Consider the following 19,260-nt stretch of genomic DNA (forward strand, 5'->3'; position numbering starts at 1 on the left):
CGGGAAAAACTGAAAAACAGGTAACTTGCATCAACTGGTCTAATGGTACTACAGGTGTCGGCATCTGCATAAGGGTATGAACTTCAGTTAGAATTAAGATCCCATATATTGCATATACTTTATATTTTGCCCGAGAATATGACCAACACCGATAATCAGAGCAGCTTTCGATAAGCAACAACTTAGACTCCAAATTGTGCTCGTGAAATAGGTTGCCCAAAAATGAAGCTGCAATACCTTGTCAGCAGCACCCGGTAAAAAGGTTCCAGCAAAGAGTGTTAACCTTGTGCTTTTAATTTCAGTATCCAAGATATTCGGGTGCCGCATGTGAACAGGGGCCTCCCAACTGCCAAAATCTTTTTCAATTAGCTAGCAATATATTCTCCAAAAACAGAGGCACACATGTATGCATGAGGTTCCACTAGTACATTTTCCTTGATCGAGGTGTGCCTACATTTGCATACTTGACACTGTATTCTCTAAAGTAAAATGCACGGATGCTTATGCTTCAAATTCCAGTGCCACATCTTTTCGTTGACCGAAACATGCCTTTACCTACAACTGGCATTTCCCTAATGATTATTTATAACCTACTGGCACATTTACTTGCGTATTCATGCACCGCTGTCTTAAGAGTTGTGGTGCACAAACATTCAAAGCTGTGTAAAAAAATGTCATACTATTCAATTCATTTTTCATATAAGTTATAATTGGCAGAATATTTTTACAAACAAACCTTGTACACTGAAACCTCATTATAATAAACTTGCACCTTACATAAAAATAAGTGTTATAGTATTCGAAAATTCACTCTCAAGGTTTATTTTTAACACTATATCTATTGCAACACTATTTTTCATTTATTTCGTTACAACAGATATTTGGTTATATCTGGTTACATTAGAACGATGTTTGAGCATATATTTAAAATGTGAGCTGTGTACAATCAAGCATAATGACTGGAAGAAAAATTAATATCTAGTCTCAGCTGACATATGACGGTACTAACCACAAGAGTGCAGCTTACATACCTCAGAGAAGGAAACATTCACAAAATTTTGTGCACTTTCCGCAATCTGACATTCACCGACAAAAAAAGAAAAAGCTTATAGATGCAGTGTGCGACATTTGTGCTTTCAGAAAGAATGCCCGACAATGTGCAATATGCCATACTTCTATTGATAAAAGATGTGGACATTGTTCAGTATCAACTTCGAGAACAATTCTTTGTTACTCTAAAGCTATTTAGTATGAATTTTATTCTATGAACTTCAAATAAATGCTTTAAAATTATTAACACTGCCCAAAATGTCATTAACAACTACCTATTTCTGATCTTTCCAAAAATTCCATGACCTATTAGTGTTTTACAAATATTATTCAGTATTCTCGTACAGATATTAAACAGAAGGGGCACCACAAGTCAAGTGTCAAGAGCCGCAGAGTTTTTCTCATGAGCAACTTGCACAGAGAAGTTTGCTTTCAAAAGTTGGTGTTCATATATACATACTCAAGTACTGAATCTCTAGTCTCACTTACACAACTTGGAGAGTTTGCCATATCAGCAAAAGCACTCTCGAGCTGAGGAGTGGTTGAAGTATTTCCTATATCAACTCTCGGAACTTCAAATCTTGAATAAACTGTTATGAGACGTGCAAACAGCAGCCGTGAAGTTTTCAGTGTAGTCATGGTACTAAAAACTGATATTGTCTGCCTTGTGCCTATATTGCAAATAATCAAGTGGAAAGACTGACCTAGTTCTAATTAACAACTGTAAATGGAGATGTCTGCAGCAGAAAAAGTGGATGTGACCAGAATCGGAACACAAGTAGGATGCAAATTTGAACAGAACATTCAGTCTTAAGGCTACGAGGCCCCAATGAGAGCAGCAAGGAGTGGGAGCGTTGGGCTAAGAGAAAGAGCAAATAGACCAGATAGTCCTTATGTGCATGAAAACTGCAGCTATTGTACTAAGTATTTGCATGCAACAGTACAAGCATATGTTGCAATAAAGTGAAATGCCAGTTACCATTTCCGCAAGACTGCCCTTCATTAGCCTTCAAAAACTTCCTCCACATCCCCCCTCCCCCTTAACAAAATTTAAAGTATGATTTTTTCACAATTACCGATAGAGTTCTCTTCCAAACAGTTTTTGGACACAATTTCAGGAGCCCTTCCAAAACTATTTTAGAGTAAGCCCTTTTTAGAATAAGTGATCGGACCTGCCAGTTCCCACAATTCTTTCGGACATTTCATGTAAAGCCTAGTTACACTGGATTTATGCTATAATGTATTTGTCACTGAAATGCATGTTTCAACAATGCTTTACAAAAAAAATCCCCGTATCTCCACAAAGCGAGTCATGACAAGCGGGCATAGCACTTGGGACCGTTCTTACCATAAATCACCGGCGACGTTGCCCACTCGCGCATGTGAATGAGCGACCACGCACTAGCTGTGTCCTCGGGGTCTCCGCTGCTTCTCGAATGCTTTAGAAGATCGCAAGCTAGCGCGTTTCTCGCCAGCGCGCTAGCTTACGATCTTCGTCAGCGTCGCCTTTCGTGGGCAAAAGCGCGTTCACGTTTGTTTTCATCTACGGCAGAAAGAATGTGTGGTCTGGAACGTGCTTGTTCGTTTTGGCATATAGTGGGTACAGACTCACAACAGACAAGCTCATCAGCATCACAGACACCATGATGCATAGCAGGTACCTTGCATTGTTATCAGCATCACTCTTCACCATGAGAACAGACAACACACAATGGACAAGCCGGGACCCTATGATGCTTCAACCTTGACAGGATTGCAAGATCTTGGAGCAGAGCTTGCACCCATTACCATTCGGACTCCAAGACATCAAAAGGGACATTTTAAAACTATCACTAGTTAGATACGGGACTTCCATATTGAGTAGCTACTTGCATTCGCATGTTGAGATGTGCAACGCTCACGTAAGAGAAGCTTTTCTCAAAGCTTAGCTGGACAGCAGCCAGACGTAGCTTTGCGAACACGAATAAGTTGCAGTGCACATTGGGAGCAGCCATGTAAAGGCAACATGTCGCAATCTTTATTATGAACACTGAAAACTAGCAACAAATGTAGAGGAGAAAGTCCACAAGGCACTATTTCAAAGCAAGTCAACGTTCATCTATAACATCCATGGCATTGCGGGGAGCCCCTAACGCAAATGTAGAAATTGCATTACTGGCAGCACATTTGCATTTCGCACACCTCGAGCTAGTTATCTGTAAGGCAAAAAAGGCACATGGTTTACGAGAAGCGCAGAAATGGACGAGACACAAGATGAGATGAGACTACACGAGTGCAGCAGTTTTCTCTCTTCCGTCTCATCGGTTCTTGTGCTCCAATCTTTTCCTCAACGAACCAGCACGCCCAACAAAGCATTCTATTATTCTTCACGAAGACCGAAAGCATTGTTTACCTTCCATAAGCCTTCATAAACTGAGCTTTATTCTTGCCTTATTTTTGAGACATAAACATACAAAAAAGTGCTCAAAAATGTCGAGCAGAAGAAAATCTTACAAAAATCTTTTATTTTGTTCTTGAGCAATAATGACCGAAACCTGCACGCACGTCTGCGGCAAGACCAGGTCGGGTGAAGCGCAACCATTTTGAACGTATTACTACTTTGCCACGTGCACAGCACCTGGCAAAGGATCGCATGGTGCAAAAAAAAATAGTTGAGAGACCAGTTTATATCACAGTCACCGGCAAGACAGCTTCGTAAGTGACACCGTAGAGAAACCAAGAAGCCAAGATGGCATTTGGCACAGGAAAGCACAAACTTGGCACACTTCTTCTTAGATGTGCCCAGAGATCAGACAGCCCCAACCGACCTCACATACGGCACATTTTCGAGCCTGGTGGAGCGCAACACAATGGACTAGTGCTCGCTCTCTTGGAAAAAAAAAATCTAAAAACTTTGTACAGAAAGCATGCATGCCCTTATATACAGTCTTCTGTAAATCAGATAAACAAACTAAAGCAAGCAGAAAAACAATTGAAAGTAGACTGAAAACAATGTTGAAAAGAAGAAGAAAAAGAAGGCATGACCACGTGCAGTGTCCTTGCTGGAGCTGCAGTACTTTCAAGGAGATGATGTCTCCACGGGCAGAATCTTCTGTGCTCATCTGAAAGTTTTTTAAAAACTTTCTGTAACACTCGTTCAAACAGCCTTTTTAGTGAACATATAATACACTTGTTTTGACATATGGTTGAATCTTGATATGAATCTCATGGGTCACGAAAAATATTGCTGTCAGCCAGAACTGAAAACAAAGCGATCAAGCCAAGTTAGTATGTTATTTCTATGCCTCTACGTTGCAAAAGCATATTGGTAAGTTGTTTATTAAGGGGGAAGAGGCACTTAGCCATCAGGCATCTTAATATTTAAGCTAGGGTGATGAAAACTTACGAGATGCTGTATTTACATGTGCAGATGTCAAATATGAACTCAGTTTTTATGTACCTCTTACCATTTTGGTTTTAATTAGTCATTAATTGAAAGATCTTTTGATCACCTTTTCAGTTAATTGGCTGGATATATCTTGATTAATTAAATGTCATTGCATTCTACAATCATCAAAGAGTGCAAAAAGCAAGTTTCATGCTCTAGCTTTCCTACAACAAAAGTTATGAGGTTCAGAAGTTTTTAAAATTCTGAATTCTGAACTTTAAAATTTAAAGTTCAGAATTTTTTTAAAATTTATGGTGTCCTATAGTTGCATATGGCCCATTCTTGCACTCACTAAGCATGCAGCTTCTCATCAAGACAAAAATTATCAAATTGCAGTGTACCAAAGCTGAGAAGCGCTTGACAGAAGAATGAAAGGCGGCCAAAAAACAAACTGAGAAAATGGCAAAAAACAAAGCTCTGTATTTTCAATAAATTCTACAGAAATAAAAATGCTTCCATTTGCATATAAAGGCCTCAGAAAGCACCAGGGCAGTAGTCTGTCACACTTTTGTCGTTGCCGCTGCTTGGCTTGTTGCAGGAACCTGGAAGATGCTGAACGCTTTCGCTCGGCACTCATGATCCGACGAGAATCCTTCTCTTCTGCCCATTGCTCGCTCATGGAGTTTTGCTCTAGCTGAAGTTCTTTGAGGATACGTGTGGAGGCTTCTCTCATTCCTGAATTGAGGTGCATCACGGCCTCAGCAACTGCAGTCTCAACAGCTATGAGTGAAGCATGCTTCTCTCTAGGCATTAGAGACCATATGACAGAATGGAGTGCCTCGTTTGCACTTTGTGTCTTGCCTCTTTGGCAGCGTTTTAGCAGCTCTTTGTCATTACGTCACTCGTAGACTGGAAGTAGTGCATCATGGACATTTTGTGGAAAGTTGTAGGTGTGCCTTGGCAGCGGTTCTCCCCTTGCAGCAGCAGCATTCTGCTTGCACCGTGAGTCACTGCCACTTGGGCACAAGGTGTGGTTGGACCTTTCATCAGTCGATGTCGCATGATAATATGTGGCCATGGCTGCCCGGTGCATTGCATTTACGTCACCAACATTGTACTTCAGAGCCCAGCCATAGTATCTCGACAATCTCTCTATGACATCATTTGTCAAGTAGCCTCTTCCACTTGGTGTTTCACCAGAACCTTTATGCTTTTGAAAAAGACTGCGTAGTGCAGTACCCATTAGTTTTTGGACATGGTTTATACAGTCCTCTTTTTGAACCTGTCATCATCATCCTCATCAGCTTGACTACGTCCACTGCAGGACAAAGGCCTCTCCCATGTTCCACCAGTTAACCCCGTCCTGTGCTTGCTGCTGCCAATTTATACCCACAAACATCTTAATCTCATCTGCCCACCTAACCTTCTGTCTCCCCCTAACCCGCTTGCCTTCTCTGGGAATCCAGTCAGTTACCCTTAATGACCAGCGGTTATCCTGTCTACGCGCTACATGCCCGGTCCATGTCCATTTCCTCTTCTTGATTTCAACTATGATATCCTTAACCCCTGTTTGTTCCCTAATCCACTCTGCTCTCTTCTTGTCTCTTAAGGTTACACCTACCATTTTTCTTTGCTCACTGCGTCGTCCTCAAGTTAAGCTGAACCCTCTTTGTAAGTCGCCAGGTTTCTCTCCGTAGCTAAGTACCGGCAAGATACAGCTGTTATATACCTTCCTCTTGAGGGATAGTGGCAATCTACCTGTCATAATTTGAGAGTGGTTGCCGAATGTGCTCCACCCCATTGTTATTCTTTTAGTTACTTCAATCTCGTGGTTTGGCTCCGCGGTTATTACCTGCCCTAAGTAGACATAGCTTTTTACAACTTCAATTGCACTATTACCTATCTCGAAGCGCTGCTCTTTTCCGAGGTTGTTGTACATTACTTTCGTTTTCTGCAGATTAATTTTAAGACCCACCTTTCTGCTCTCCTTGTCTAACTCCGTAATCATGAGTTGCAATTCGTCCCCTGAGTTACTCAGCAATGCAATGTCATCGGCAAAGCACAGGTTACTAAGGTACTCTCCATTAACTCTTATCCCTAACTGTTCCCATTCTAGGCTTCCGAAAACATCCTGTAAGCACGCGGTAAATAGCATTGGGGAGATCGTGTCTCCCTGCCTTACACCCTTCTTGATTGGTAATCTGTTGCTTTCTTTATGAAGCACTATGGTAGCAGTTGATCCCCTGTAGATATTTTCCAGGATGTTTATATATACTTCATCGACGCCCTGATTCCGCAGTGTCTGCATGACGGCTGAGATTTCTACTGAATCAAACGCCTTCTCGTAATCTATGAAGGCTATGTATAGTGGTTGGCTATATTCTGAGCATTTCTCTATTACCTGATTGATAGTATGAATATGGTCAATTGTTGAGTAGCCTGTTCGAAATCCTGCTTGGTCCTTTGGTTGATTGAATTCTAATGTTTTCCATACTCTGTTAGCAATTACCTTTGTAAACAGCTTGTATACTACAGAGAGCAAGCTGATCGGCCTGTAATTCTTTAAGTCCTTGTCGATAGATTTGATTGATTTGTGGGGTTTAACGTCCCAAAACCACCATATGATTACGAGAGACGCCTCATATAAATGCGTTCTTCCAATACTCTGGTACTCTTCCCATCTAGAGACATCTCGTAAACAGGGTAGCTAGCTTTTCTAACACAATCTGTCCTCCATCTTTCAGCAGATCTGATGTTACCTCACCATCACCATCAGCTTTGCCTCTTTGCATGCTCTCCAAAGCTTATCTGACTTCTTTTATCATTACTGATGGGTTACTGCTAGTTCTTATAGTATTAAAGTCATGGTTATCCCGGCTACTGTACAGATCTCTGCAAAACTCCTCCGCTATTTTTACTATTCTATCCATATTGGCAGTTATTTTGCCTTCTTTGTTCCTTAGTGCATACATCCGATTTTTGCCTATCCCAAGTTTCCTCTTCACTGCTTTGACGGTTCTTCCGTTTTTCAGAGCGTGTTCAATTCTCTCCTAGTTATACCTTCTCACATCGCATACCTTACACCTATTAATCAACTTTGAAAGCTCTGCCAGTTCTATTTTACCTGCTGTACTTGAGAGTTTCATGATTTGACGTTTCTTAATGAGATTCTTCGTTTCCTGGCAAAGCTTGCCAGTGTCTTGTCTAACTACCCTGCCTCCAACTTCCACTGCACACTCCATAATGATATTCATCAGATTATCATTCATTGTATCTACGCTATGGTTGGTTTCCTCACTAAGAGCAAAGTACCTGTTCTGAAGCGAGACTGAATTCCTGTACTTTCCCTCTCAGTGCTAGCTCATTGATTGGATTCTTGCGTATCAGTTTCTGTAGTTCCTTCTTCAAGTCTAGGCGAATTCGAGACCGTACCATTCTATGGTCACTGCATCGTACCTTGCCAACCACTTCCACATCCTGCACGATGCCTAGGTGTGCACTCAGTATAAAGTCTATTTCGTTCTTATTTTCGCCATTAGAGCTCCTCCATGTCCACTTACAGTTTCCTCGTTTTCGGTAGAAGGTATTCAAAATCCGTAAATTATTGCGTTCTGGGAATTCTACTACTAGCTCTTCTCTGGTATTTTTAGTACCGATGCCATAGTCTCCTACTGCCTGGTCTCCAGCCTGCTTCTTCCCTAACTTTGCATTAAAGTATGGTGTACTGTGTTTCATCAGTATGGTATACTGTGTTTTTACCTTACTCATTGCCGATTCCACGTCTTCATAGAAGCTTTCAACTGAAGCGTCATCATGGCTGGATGTAGGCGTGTAAGCCAGTACCTCCTTCATCTTGTATCTTTTATTCAGTTTAATTATGATACCTACCACCCTTTCCTTATAGCTATAGTATTCCTCTATGTTGCCAGCTATATTTCAGTGAATTAGGAGCCCCACTCCCAGTTGTCTTCTGTCAGCCAAGCTCCTATAGCAAAGGACGTGCTCATTCTGTAGCACCGTATAAGCCTCATCTGTCCTCCTAACCTCACTGAGCCCTATTATATCCCATTTAACACCCTCTAGCTCCTCGAGTAGTACAGCTAGAGTTCCCTCACTAGATAAGGTTCTAGCGTTAAACGTTGCTAAGTTCAGGTTACAATGGCGGCCTGTTTCGATCCAGAGATTCTTAGCACCCTTCGCTGCGTTGCAGATCTGACCGCCGCCGTGGTCAGTTGCTTCACACCTGCTGGGGACCGAGGGCCGTGAGTCATTTGACGTATGCATGTGGGAAGTAGTGGCCAGATGCTGCACCAGGGTGGTCAAACCTTCTCTGGTGAGGGAGTGCGTTCCCGGCGGTGGTTACCGGTGAGGCCGCACCCCAGTCTTCTTAATGCAGTTCCATCACCACGCGGATTTTTTTTTTTTCGGTTGGGAATTGCGCGGCACCGGGATTTGAACCACGGACCTTTTGCATGCGAGGCGGATGCTCTATCCACTACGCCATCGCTGCAACTTTTGAACCTGTATGAAACCATAAACTGTGGAGTCTTCAACAGCATGAAATGATCTACTGTCCCCATCACACGCCATCACTGTGTACCGCAAGCCGTGATGGGAAATTGAGCGCTCAAAGAGAGTGACTGCTGCCTCCACTCCCACGTGGCCCGATCTTCACTGTATTTTTCTGCGCGCTTGCAGCCGGCTCAAAAATTTGACAGGACAACATAGTCTAAAACTTGGCCAGAAAACAGCTCTATAACAACACCCACACCAATGTGTGACAGGTGGCCTCTGGTTATCCATGCACCATCATAACAGATTGCCACATTACCTGGGTTGCCAAAGCACAGATCTTAGTATGATTTCACTGACATGGCGCAATCAGAGAGGACCTTGTCTGCAGCTCTTGTTGACACAGGATTCAGTTTATTTTTCAAATGGCTCTGTTAGCTTTTGTGGTGAAGTCCCCTGTGAGAAATTCCAATTACAGAGAAGATGTCGTTTAGGGCTGCCTGGCTATTCCCTGTGCTTTGCACGGCATGAGACACGCGGATATTGACCTCGAATGCAGCGCATTTAGCACGACTGGGTACCCTCCCAGAGCTCCACTCACTGTCAAGTCCACAATTGCGGCACTCTGAAATCAGCTTCATCACAAGTCCATATTCATGCTCACCTTTTTCAATAAAAATGGTCCCACTGCATGTCCAGCATTTAGCCGTTTTTTCAAGAAGCTTGTTTATCGCGGATAAATCAACGATCCTGCAGGTAGCCGCAGACGGGTCCGAGTCCTCGCGCTCTGTCGCGAGCGTTCACTTGCCGAAGTTGCTGATAAGGTGCTCATCTTATCAGCACTCACTTTCTGCTGTTGCCCACGATCGGCCCTCGTCAAAAAGGTTGTGGCTTTCCTTATGCGCTGCCTAGCGCCGACGTCGTCCGAGGCAGCCGGAGAAACAGGCAGAGATGTCGGTTTTTCATCCAACGGATCGTGTTCCGTTGCCGCGCCATCCTGTACTAGCTGCGCATTAAATATACCTACGCCATCATCTCTTTTTGCCGTAGATTTCTTGCGCTTTTATCCAAACTTGTGAGCGGTGCGAACTTGCGATACGGCTTCGGCATGATGAAAGGTTCAAGCCAGGTTCAAAAGGTGGCCGAGAGCGTAGGCCTGCCTAACGCACTCGTCCGGTGTCTGCGGCACGCTTCGTCAGGCTGGTTCGGCGGAGTGTCTGAATGTGCAGACTTGAGAAACGCTTGCTCCAATTTCTCGCTAGCTCGCGCGGTTTCAGGAAGCCGACGAGAACAAAGACATGTGAGCGAGATAGACTGGCCGCTTCACGTGCGCTCTACTGACGCACGCAGCAGACAGCTCGGGAAAACGCAGCAGAGAGCGTAGGCCTACCGCACTATCCCGGCGGCTTCGTCAAGCCCGTTCAGCGCCATACCAGTATACTGTCGAACGTAGAGACTATACAGAGATGCTTGTTCTAATTTCTCGCTAGCTCACGCGAGTTCAGGAAGCCGACGAGTACAAAGTGACATACACCCCCGAGCTGTCTGCTGCGTGCAGTCAGCTGCCACACGCAGCAGATAGCTCGAGAGCCCGGCGATTCGGAAGGCGCGATGTAGTCCTGTGTGCTCACCACACCAATAGGCTCACGTGACGGGGCTTTTTTTTTTATATGGATTCATTTTGTTTTTACGCGGATACTGAGTGGACGAAAACAAGAGTGGCGGGATATGAAGGAAAAAGGGCGGCTTTTTCGAATGCGACCAAGACAGCTGCTGTAGCAAGCGTAAAACAGCAACACCACGGCGCTAAAAAAGCCCGTTTTTTCACGCGTCCATCGCCAAAAATTCAACTCACTAACGTTGCATAAACTACTCTCATGGCTAAATTACCAGTCTAGGACGCGTGAAAATTGGCGAGATTATGCAGCGATAGTGGAAGAATCCAAATACAGCATTTTCAAAAAAATTTACGGTCTCAGAGACCCGCTTCTCCCCTTAATTGCTTCTTAAGTACTTTGCAGTAGTATTTAACGTCTGCCACCACACTGGAACTTTTATATCACACATGCATTCATCTATTAGACAAAATTTACTGTGTCCGGTTCCCCCTTTATGTTCTTTTACCCCTTTACAATGCAAGTATTCTTTCACAAGAAACCAGTGCCCTGTGGTGAAAATGAACGACCTTTAGAAAGGTTCCACCTACGCTAGACCATAGTGTGTTACTGGTTCAGGTCCTGTTAGCACCAGCATTTACAGTTGTAAATGCATAAAAACAAAGCTTTAAAGAAAAGTTGCCAGTGAACACACAATTTCTTTCCCCAAAAAGTCCGCGACCCATGTGATTCAAAGAGCAGAGGCAATAAGGATGGCCTCGAGTTTATTTGAGCAGCATCCTGCTTTTTGCCGAGCCCGTGGCGTATGCAAGCTGCCTGAGGCTATTAATGTTGCCGATTGGTACAAGCACGCTTGTGGGCACTTGCTCCAAAGTTTCGTCACAATTTCCATCCAAGTCCTGCAGATCGCTCTTGCAATGCACTTTATTCACAATGTCCTCATCCACGCACGGTTCTGCGGTGTCAGCATCATCGGCCATAATGAAATTGTCGAACAGATGTCCCGCCCGCTCTCTCATGTCGAAGTCGACAATGCACCGCTAAAAATCGCCGCCGGACTGGTCCTATTTGGAAGCTTCGGGCTGGCATCGGGCCTGACGTTGACAAAGTCAGCACCGCGAAAACAGTTTCGCACACATGTAGCCACCACTGACACTCCCAAAGCTTTCACCATCTTCACGGCTGAATACCAGCATGCCCGAAACGGCAAGTTGGCTGCCAGATAGTTAACAGCTATGAGCAAGCGCTTCACATCGCGGTACCTAACACGCGCATTACGCCCAAGCCAAGCGGTCACACTTTCGACGTTTAGTTGAGCGGTATGAAATAGCGCGGAAGGCCTCCCATCCGCCATCCCGACCACACACGCACACCAAACGCGAGTAGGACGCGCACACGCAACACACAAGCGAGAATGCGTGGAACTGCTCTAGTCAAAAATATGAAACTCCTGAATTCGAGCCAGCGTGGTTGACGTCACGGAACGGTGGAGACGGGTGAAGTAGTTGCGATAAGCAGAGAGAAGCAGACCTGAGAGAAAAGGTCGAAGAGTTGCAACAGGGTGGAGAAAGGGGAGAATACGGCGGGAAGGCGACCTTGAAAACCAAAACATGCAGGAGAAAGGCACGTTGGGTAGCTGCCTCGAAAGGTAGGCGAAATGTCCAACTCACGTGTAGAAAAATTTGGGAGAAGTCAAAGAATTTTTTGGTGGTGCCGACGGGCTTGTGCGGCCTTACCGACGCGATTCGTACCGTGTAAAAGCCATTTTTACACTTCCACACGCGTGCAAAGGGCTTGCTCAGCAGAATGCGAAGTGAGCAAGAACAAGTCTTAAACATGGAATGAACCGAGAATTATCAGAGTAAATGGGGTAGCGTACGCGCTTGCACTGGAACAATACGACGCCAATCCAGACAAGATGCAGACGATCGGGTGCAGTCAGTGGCCAACGATGTTGGCAAATGGCCTGGTCACTCCAGGCTAACGACGCCAACGCAAAAACTAGTGATCAAAAACTGAGGGGAGAATAGTTGGCGAACCGGTCTTCGAAAGATTGATAGCAACGTGAAAACACGAGCCTCGTCTGGCAATGTGGGGTGTTCATAGTAGCCGGGCAACTAAGAACTGAGGGGTGCCTAACAAAAAAACGTTCGTGGAGAGAAACAACTAAAGAGGTGTGGAGGCAGTGTCGGCATTTAACAATAAGAATCTATGGGCACCTCGCCGATGGCTTATCGATGGTCCAAAGTAGTTTCCGGGGAAGTCATCGGAGTGCAGACTTCGTTCGCTGTAACACATCGGGGACGCTCAGAGACGTTCGTTGTGTAAGTGCGATTTTGTGCCATTGAAATATTGTATATTTTCAGGGTCAAGTGAGTATAGTTGAATTTGAGCGAAAGTTCATTTTAAGTGAGGCAGTTATATGTGGCCTCACCTGTATAATATCCCGCATGTAATTCCCTGTAAAAGTTGTTTCACTGCAGTGATGGGGTGCAAAGCCATGAAAGCATCTATTCATGTGTACACACTTGAACCTCTTTATAACAGAATCGTATACTATAAGTTCGTTATACCCGGATATTCGTTATAAAGATATGTTCTAACACTATTGCAAGAGTGTTCTTTTACTTTGTTATAACTAATATTTTGTTACTTCCGGATTCGTTATACAGTCGGGCCCGACCATATCGAAACCATTTATATCAAATTATGCCGTGTATCGAACAATTCCTAAACACGGTAAGTTTACATTGAGAATATATAGCAAAAGTTACTGTTTTAGCGAACGAAAATAGCAAAGACAACTGACATATCAAACTCCATGTGCCTCAAAAGTGCCCTACCAAGTTGGCTTTCCCTCGCGGTGGCGGGGAAAACTGCCTGCGCGACCCTAGAGAAAGTTGGTTAGACCCGGTTGTGCGCGGGCGAACACCCCCCTCCAAGAAATGATCCTGGGCCGCTCGCAGCGCTAAGGCCGCGTTAATACTGAGCCTTCCGGCCGCCGAAAGTGCTCCGATTCCGGTTCGGCGTTGGCGAGATCCGCCGAAAGTGCCCTCTCCGCGCAGATCGCTCTCGGACCGATTTTTGCGTCGTCTGCCGTCGAATCGGTCACCGCGGACCAATAGGAGTGCTAGTCAAGGAATTTTGAAAAATGGCGGCCAAGCCCTACTCACTTGTTATACTGCAGTGCACGTAACTGAATGTGTAAACCAACGGGAGTTTAACCAACTCTGTTCCTACTTCGCCTCCGTATTTCGTGAAATAGGTGACCGAGCTTGCTGTTGGCTGGACCGAGCTTGTTGCGGTCTTGCAAAGCAAAACGAACCCACCAACGCCGCTGGCGTCGGTGGTTTTTCTGCTCTTCGTGCATTACAAGACAGCCACTTGCCAGCAAAGTTCCACAGTAGGGCACGCAAGTAATCCACCATATTAATAAAGTACTTTTCTTCTAGTTTGTTATGTGCCTTTGTGTCAGAACCTATACCGGGCCTATATCGAATTATGCCATATATCAAACTAATAAATGTTTTTTGGAGAGTTTGATATACCCGGGTTCGACTGTATGTGAATTTGAATATTCGTTTGCATGTAACCCCCTGTAAAGATGAAGGAAAGAAGTGGAAATTTAAGGGCTCATTTTCCTCGTTAGACAATAATTAGAATTTTTTTTTCATATAAATAGTTACAAATATGCCCATTTATAGTATACAATATATATTTGAATTTGATTCAAAGTGATTAGACTTTTTTAAAAACACTAGTATTTGCTTTGAATTCACTTCAAAACTTCATGAAATAAAGCTCAATTCTCACAGCACTACAAAAGGACACACATGGGACGAAGCGCCTTTTGTTGTCCCATTCAGGTGCTTCATTTCATCAAGTAGGCATCACAAACTGGCCCAAACCTCTCTTCTAAAGCCGACTATTCTCACAAGGCTAGTGACAACACATTTTGATGTCGTATATTGGGTTCTTTATAGTTTCTAATCAGTAAAAATAAATACATCATTCTTTTAGGGGGCCAAAGAATTAATTTACAATGTTTGGGGAATTTCTTTGAGCCAATGTAGCCTAAGTACAATAAAACTTGGAAATGTGTGACATCGTGCACAAAATTTGAAAGCGAGATTCAGACCTAGATTTTCTCCTGCATTGACCAAGCTAGGATGGCAAAATAACTACATTAGAGTGGTAAATGGTACTCTGAGAACGCTCAACATATTCCCTATTTCACTTATGTCCCCTAAAGGGACACTGAATGATTACTTCGGAGTGAAAGATCAGCGTTGGACCACTAAAATGTTATTATTGTCAACAACAGTGCTCTGCGTATCGAAAAACTAAGGTAAATGCACAACACTATCCACGCCACGAATGGGACATTTTGATATTGTCTCAATGACATCAAAGCGTCCGACTACAATTAACTACTAGTAATCAAACTGGTCGCATTAAAAAAAAGGTACCTACATTATAACACGTCTGCTTCTCCATTAGAACCGCTTGCGGTTACGGCGGGGGAACGGGGAAAAGCTGCTCTTGCTTACATATGAGCGTGCAGCATTTGCACTACCTCCATCTCCTAGCAGTGAACTTCCAGTGGTACTACATGCATCCCGCCGGCACCCTCACTACACAACACTACGTGATGAAATGAGGGGTTGCGCACCATCAAGCCCCCCCTGGCAATACCAAGCATGCTGCAATGCTTTATTGTCAGTACTTACTGCACGTTGTTTTGCATGTGGCCGAGCACAAGTGCCACGATGTGGTTGAAGGTCATTCGTGAGAATCCGCCCTGGGACTGGCGCACGCAATCCACGTGCCTGCGTAGCTCTTGCCTGCACCCACAGGTCATAATTAGTTTCGGTACCCTTATTTCACCGACTAGGCGTGCACAGACAACTCTCGACAAAATAAACAGGACACCTCCCACCAAACCCTCAAAAAACCTGGGACATTTAAGTCTCCGATCCATGCCACTTCCACAAAGTAGACATAGCATGAAGCAACATAGGGCTGACTAATTTTATGGAAAACCGATTTTTTGAAGCAGAGCTATACCCAGACATGAAGCATTAGCTTTGGATTCAGATCCGAGTAAGTTTTTATTATACAAAAACCAACTGATACAACAGCGGAGTTGGTATTTCCTCCCCAGGGCTAGGAATTTACTTTGCTTGAGAAATTTACGATGCTTGAGAACCATCGTTGCGGCCGCTGTCACTGCCATCCCAAAGCGCGTTGGCCTCCGTTTTGGCCAGCGCGTTCGAATTTTCCATTTTATGGAAGCTTTTTCTCGACAAAGCTGGGAGAAACTAGGTCCCACGACACGGCGATACCGATGAACCTGAGCGTTCGCACATAATTGAGAACGTTTTCTTCAGCACCAGGGAACCTTAGCAAGTGCACACTCTTTTGCTTTCTTCCATACCGATCGCGCCGGTCGACACACGTCAAAGAACTTCATGCTGGAGTGCTTGGCGGTGGCACGATTGCGGTTTTCTTCGGCCAACTTCACAACAGCCAGCTTAAATTTTGCTGTATACATTATTACTGTAGCTCATCGCAAGAGAACAGTAAAAATGCGAAGGATGGATGGCGAAACCTAAACTTCCAAAATCAACCAAGCACGCGTTGCAGAGCGGACACAGAGAGCCAGGGGAACAGTTGGCACAGCAGGCCGAACTGGCGCTCGCACGCCTCCAGTGCCATAGTTGCCCGTGTCGTGATGCAAGCGTGCATTATCACAGTGGTAGAGATGGAGAGAAAGGGGGAAAACACTCAAGCAGTTCTGGCTACCCGTCAACAGGTTTGAGAGTTCGTGCACGGCATTCTAGGAACCCTAGTTCGGAGGAACGCCTCAGAACGAGGGACTTCGCACTCGCAGCCCATTTGGCTGCGCTCGCCTCAACGGGCCTGCCCACCTAAAGAATCCAAAGATCCAAGGCCCCTTCGTGCACGTGCCGGCGAGCTGACTCGGGCGGATTGGTGAGCGCAAAATGTGCGAGTAAATATTTTTTTTCCCCGTAAACATGACAAAATATTAGGGGTGCACAAATCATGCGAGTAAATACGGTACATCTGTGTAGTTATCAGCAGAAGTGGTAGACAAATGTCGCGACACACAACAGTGTCAACGATACAGATTACACTGTCGCCAATGCTCCCCCCCCAAGAGTACACAAAAGTGAAAGCCAAGTAGTTTTTCTCCTCTATTAATTGTGTTGCTGAGAACTTCACGACATAACTTAGCGGGGCTTAGACAGCCAACTTTTTCCGACACTCCTTTCTCTCTCACCGAGTACTCTTTGTACTGTAGACAGCCAACTTTTGCCAACACTTCATTCTCTCTCACCGAGTACTCTTTGTACTGTAGCAAGAGCGTTTTCGCAGCACTTCCACAGTATCACTGGCGCATCCACTAGGCTGACTTGAAGGTCGAGATCTGCTTTTAACCCGGCATCAGCAATGTGTCCGAAAATGCTTTCAACATGAAGTCTACATAATGTACCAAACTTGGTTTTCTTTTTACAATGAAGTTGTATACTACTATTACACGGTTTCTGAAAGCGGTTTCCTAGGGGTTTAACAAGTCCCTTTTCAGACTTCTGCGAGCCACTGATAAATTCCCTGGTTACGTGCTCATCAAGTATATTGGATAGCAAACCGAGGTGTGATAGATGACCTAAAAAACTGCTATGACTAACACTCACAGGTGAATGAGCACGTCTCGAAGTACAAAATGAACGCACGAGCTACGCAATAATCCTCACTAGCAGCTTGTAGTGAGTCAGACTCCGAAAACGAGCCAAGTGGTCAAGTTATTGCACAAGAATATCCGAGGTTTTGTATAAACCCAATGCGCACTTCTGTTTGATGATGGGCGCCAAAGATAAGGCAGTAGACATGCAGCAGTCATTTGCAACAACATATGCTCATCATACTAGAACATTATAAATTCAGCAGTGATCCAGCCAGTTTATAATTTGGAGCAATTTTCGGAGCAAAAAAAAGTGTTTTGGAGCAGATTTGGAGTAGGAAGAACTGTGTTTTGGAGCAAATGTGGAGCAGACAAAACAAAATTTAGGATAATTTGATGCAAAACATTCATAAATATTTGGAGATTGTTCTTATTAGTGCGCTGAAATTTAGACAAGGCAGACAAATGCTGCTGTAATTTGGACAGGGCCAACAAATGATGCTGAAGTTTAGACAAGGCAGACATTCAGAGAGCAGCCATTAATTAGGTTTTTAGCACCCAAGTGTCACATTCTGGTTTCACAGCTCTGCACAAGATGTCACTAAAGCTTCACTTTCGCACATCTTGAACAAAATCGGTTACGCGTGTTAGTGACAAGGTAAGCATGGCCCATACTGTTTATGCGATATCAAAAGGTCAAAAGGTCATTCCGACAAAAAAGCATTTATTGGCCCAGCAGTCTAACAATCAAAAAATGAAGGCAAAAAAAAAACTATCGTTGCAAGTGAGAACATACTCTCACTATCTCAGCAGCCGTCAACGCGAAAATAATGTCAAAGAGTGTTCCTGGAGCAGCCATACTCTTAAATGAGAGTTTTGTAAGTACAGTTGCGTAATAATGGTTCCCAAAAAGTGAGCTGCCAACCTCATTTCTATAACATTGCAATTTGTTGCTATCGCATTCACTGCTTCACCCTTGAGGTGAACAGACTTTTTTTTTTGTCATATGGCGACAGCACGGATTGTTCCAACGTCGTTGCACATGTGTCAAAGCACTTCTTTATTAGTGACTGATCTCGCCACTCAATTTATATTTGCACTGGCTAGGCATCGCGTTCAGTTGATTTCTTTATAGAGGCGCGACAAGCGCTCGCATATGTGCGAGAAGCATGCAGTAGCACCACATGGAGCTAGATGCGTTCTACGTAGATATTTAGGCTTAACTTTACGATAGGCATACCGAAGAACGTTGAGCAGCGCAATCAAGGGCATCAACTTCTCTGCGAAATATTGAACAAGATGGTTTACGGCCAATTTGCTTGAATAGGCCGTTCATAGCGCGCAGTGCCGATACCTGCAGCCAATTGGCTACGGTGGCTACGTTATGGTATGCGAAGTTACTCGTGAACGAGGGGAAAAATTAATAATAAATAGACGTTACGCGATATCGCGGGTTTCGTAACAATGAAGACAGGCTACCAATGGCACGATAAACTTTCACTAACAGAAAGACACAGCGGCACCGATACTTCAGTTATGCTGAATATAATGACAGAAAGCACATTGCTGGAATGGAGCATGTAGAGGGCATCGGCGGCATTATAGAAAGGCGCTAGTTGCGTTTGTTACGACCAATATTTTTAGGCCAGAAACGGTTCAATGTAGACAGGTAAACCAGTAAACTCAGGCGCAGTAGGCGCAAGCTGTGCTTGAATGTGCGCAGCAAGGTGCAGGGATAGGGAATTGTAGCAAAATGGCACAATTGAAACTGTTGGATCACCCCTGTGAATTCAGCACATTGCAATAGGATCTTTGAATAGGTATATTAAACATTCCCTTTATTTTGCCTATCTCGTTCACCTATGAATTTAAATTGTTCATTAGTACCTCTGAAAGCTGTGCAGTGTTCATGCATTTTCCACACTGGAGCACACTGACAGGCATTCTCTACATTAGCCTACATGACAAATGAGCACAGGAATCTGCTGAATCTAGCAGTTGACATGTGA

The 19,260-nt window shown here is 44.2% G+C and overlaps 1 protein-coding gene across 2 annotated transcripts in view; it reads right to left on the reverse strand.

Annotated features, from left to right (window-relative positions):
* Nucleotides 1-3,030: 3,030 nt before the first annotated feature.
* LOC142761776 (uncharacterized) overlaps nucleotides 3,031-19,260 on the reverse strand; it is a 50,181-nt gene continuing 33,951 nt past the window's right edge. For both annotated transcript variants that reach the window (XM_075892607.1, XM_075892606.1), the window contains 2 exons: nucleotides 15,276-15,389; nucleotides 3,031-4,151 (listed from right to left, as the gene is read on the reverse strand). In XM_075892607.1, the coding sequence (XP_075748722.1) occupies nucleotides 4,148-4,151; nucleotides 15,276-15,389 (118 nt within the window). In that variant the 3' untranslated portion in view covers nucleotides 3,031-4,147. The remainder of the gene's footprint in view (nucleotides 4,152-15,275; nucleotides 15,390-19,260) is intronic.

The sequence above is a fragment of the Rhipicephalus microplus genome, chromosome 4 (genome assembly GCF_043290135.1).
Source record: "Rhipicephalus microplus isolate Deutch F79 chromosome 4, USDA_Rmic, whole genome shotgun sequence".
Classification (NCBI taxonomy): domain Eukaryota; kingdom Metazoa; phylum Arthropoda; class Arachnida; order Ixodida; family Ixodidae; genus Rhipicephalus; species Rhipicephalus microplus.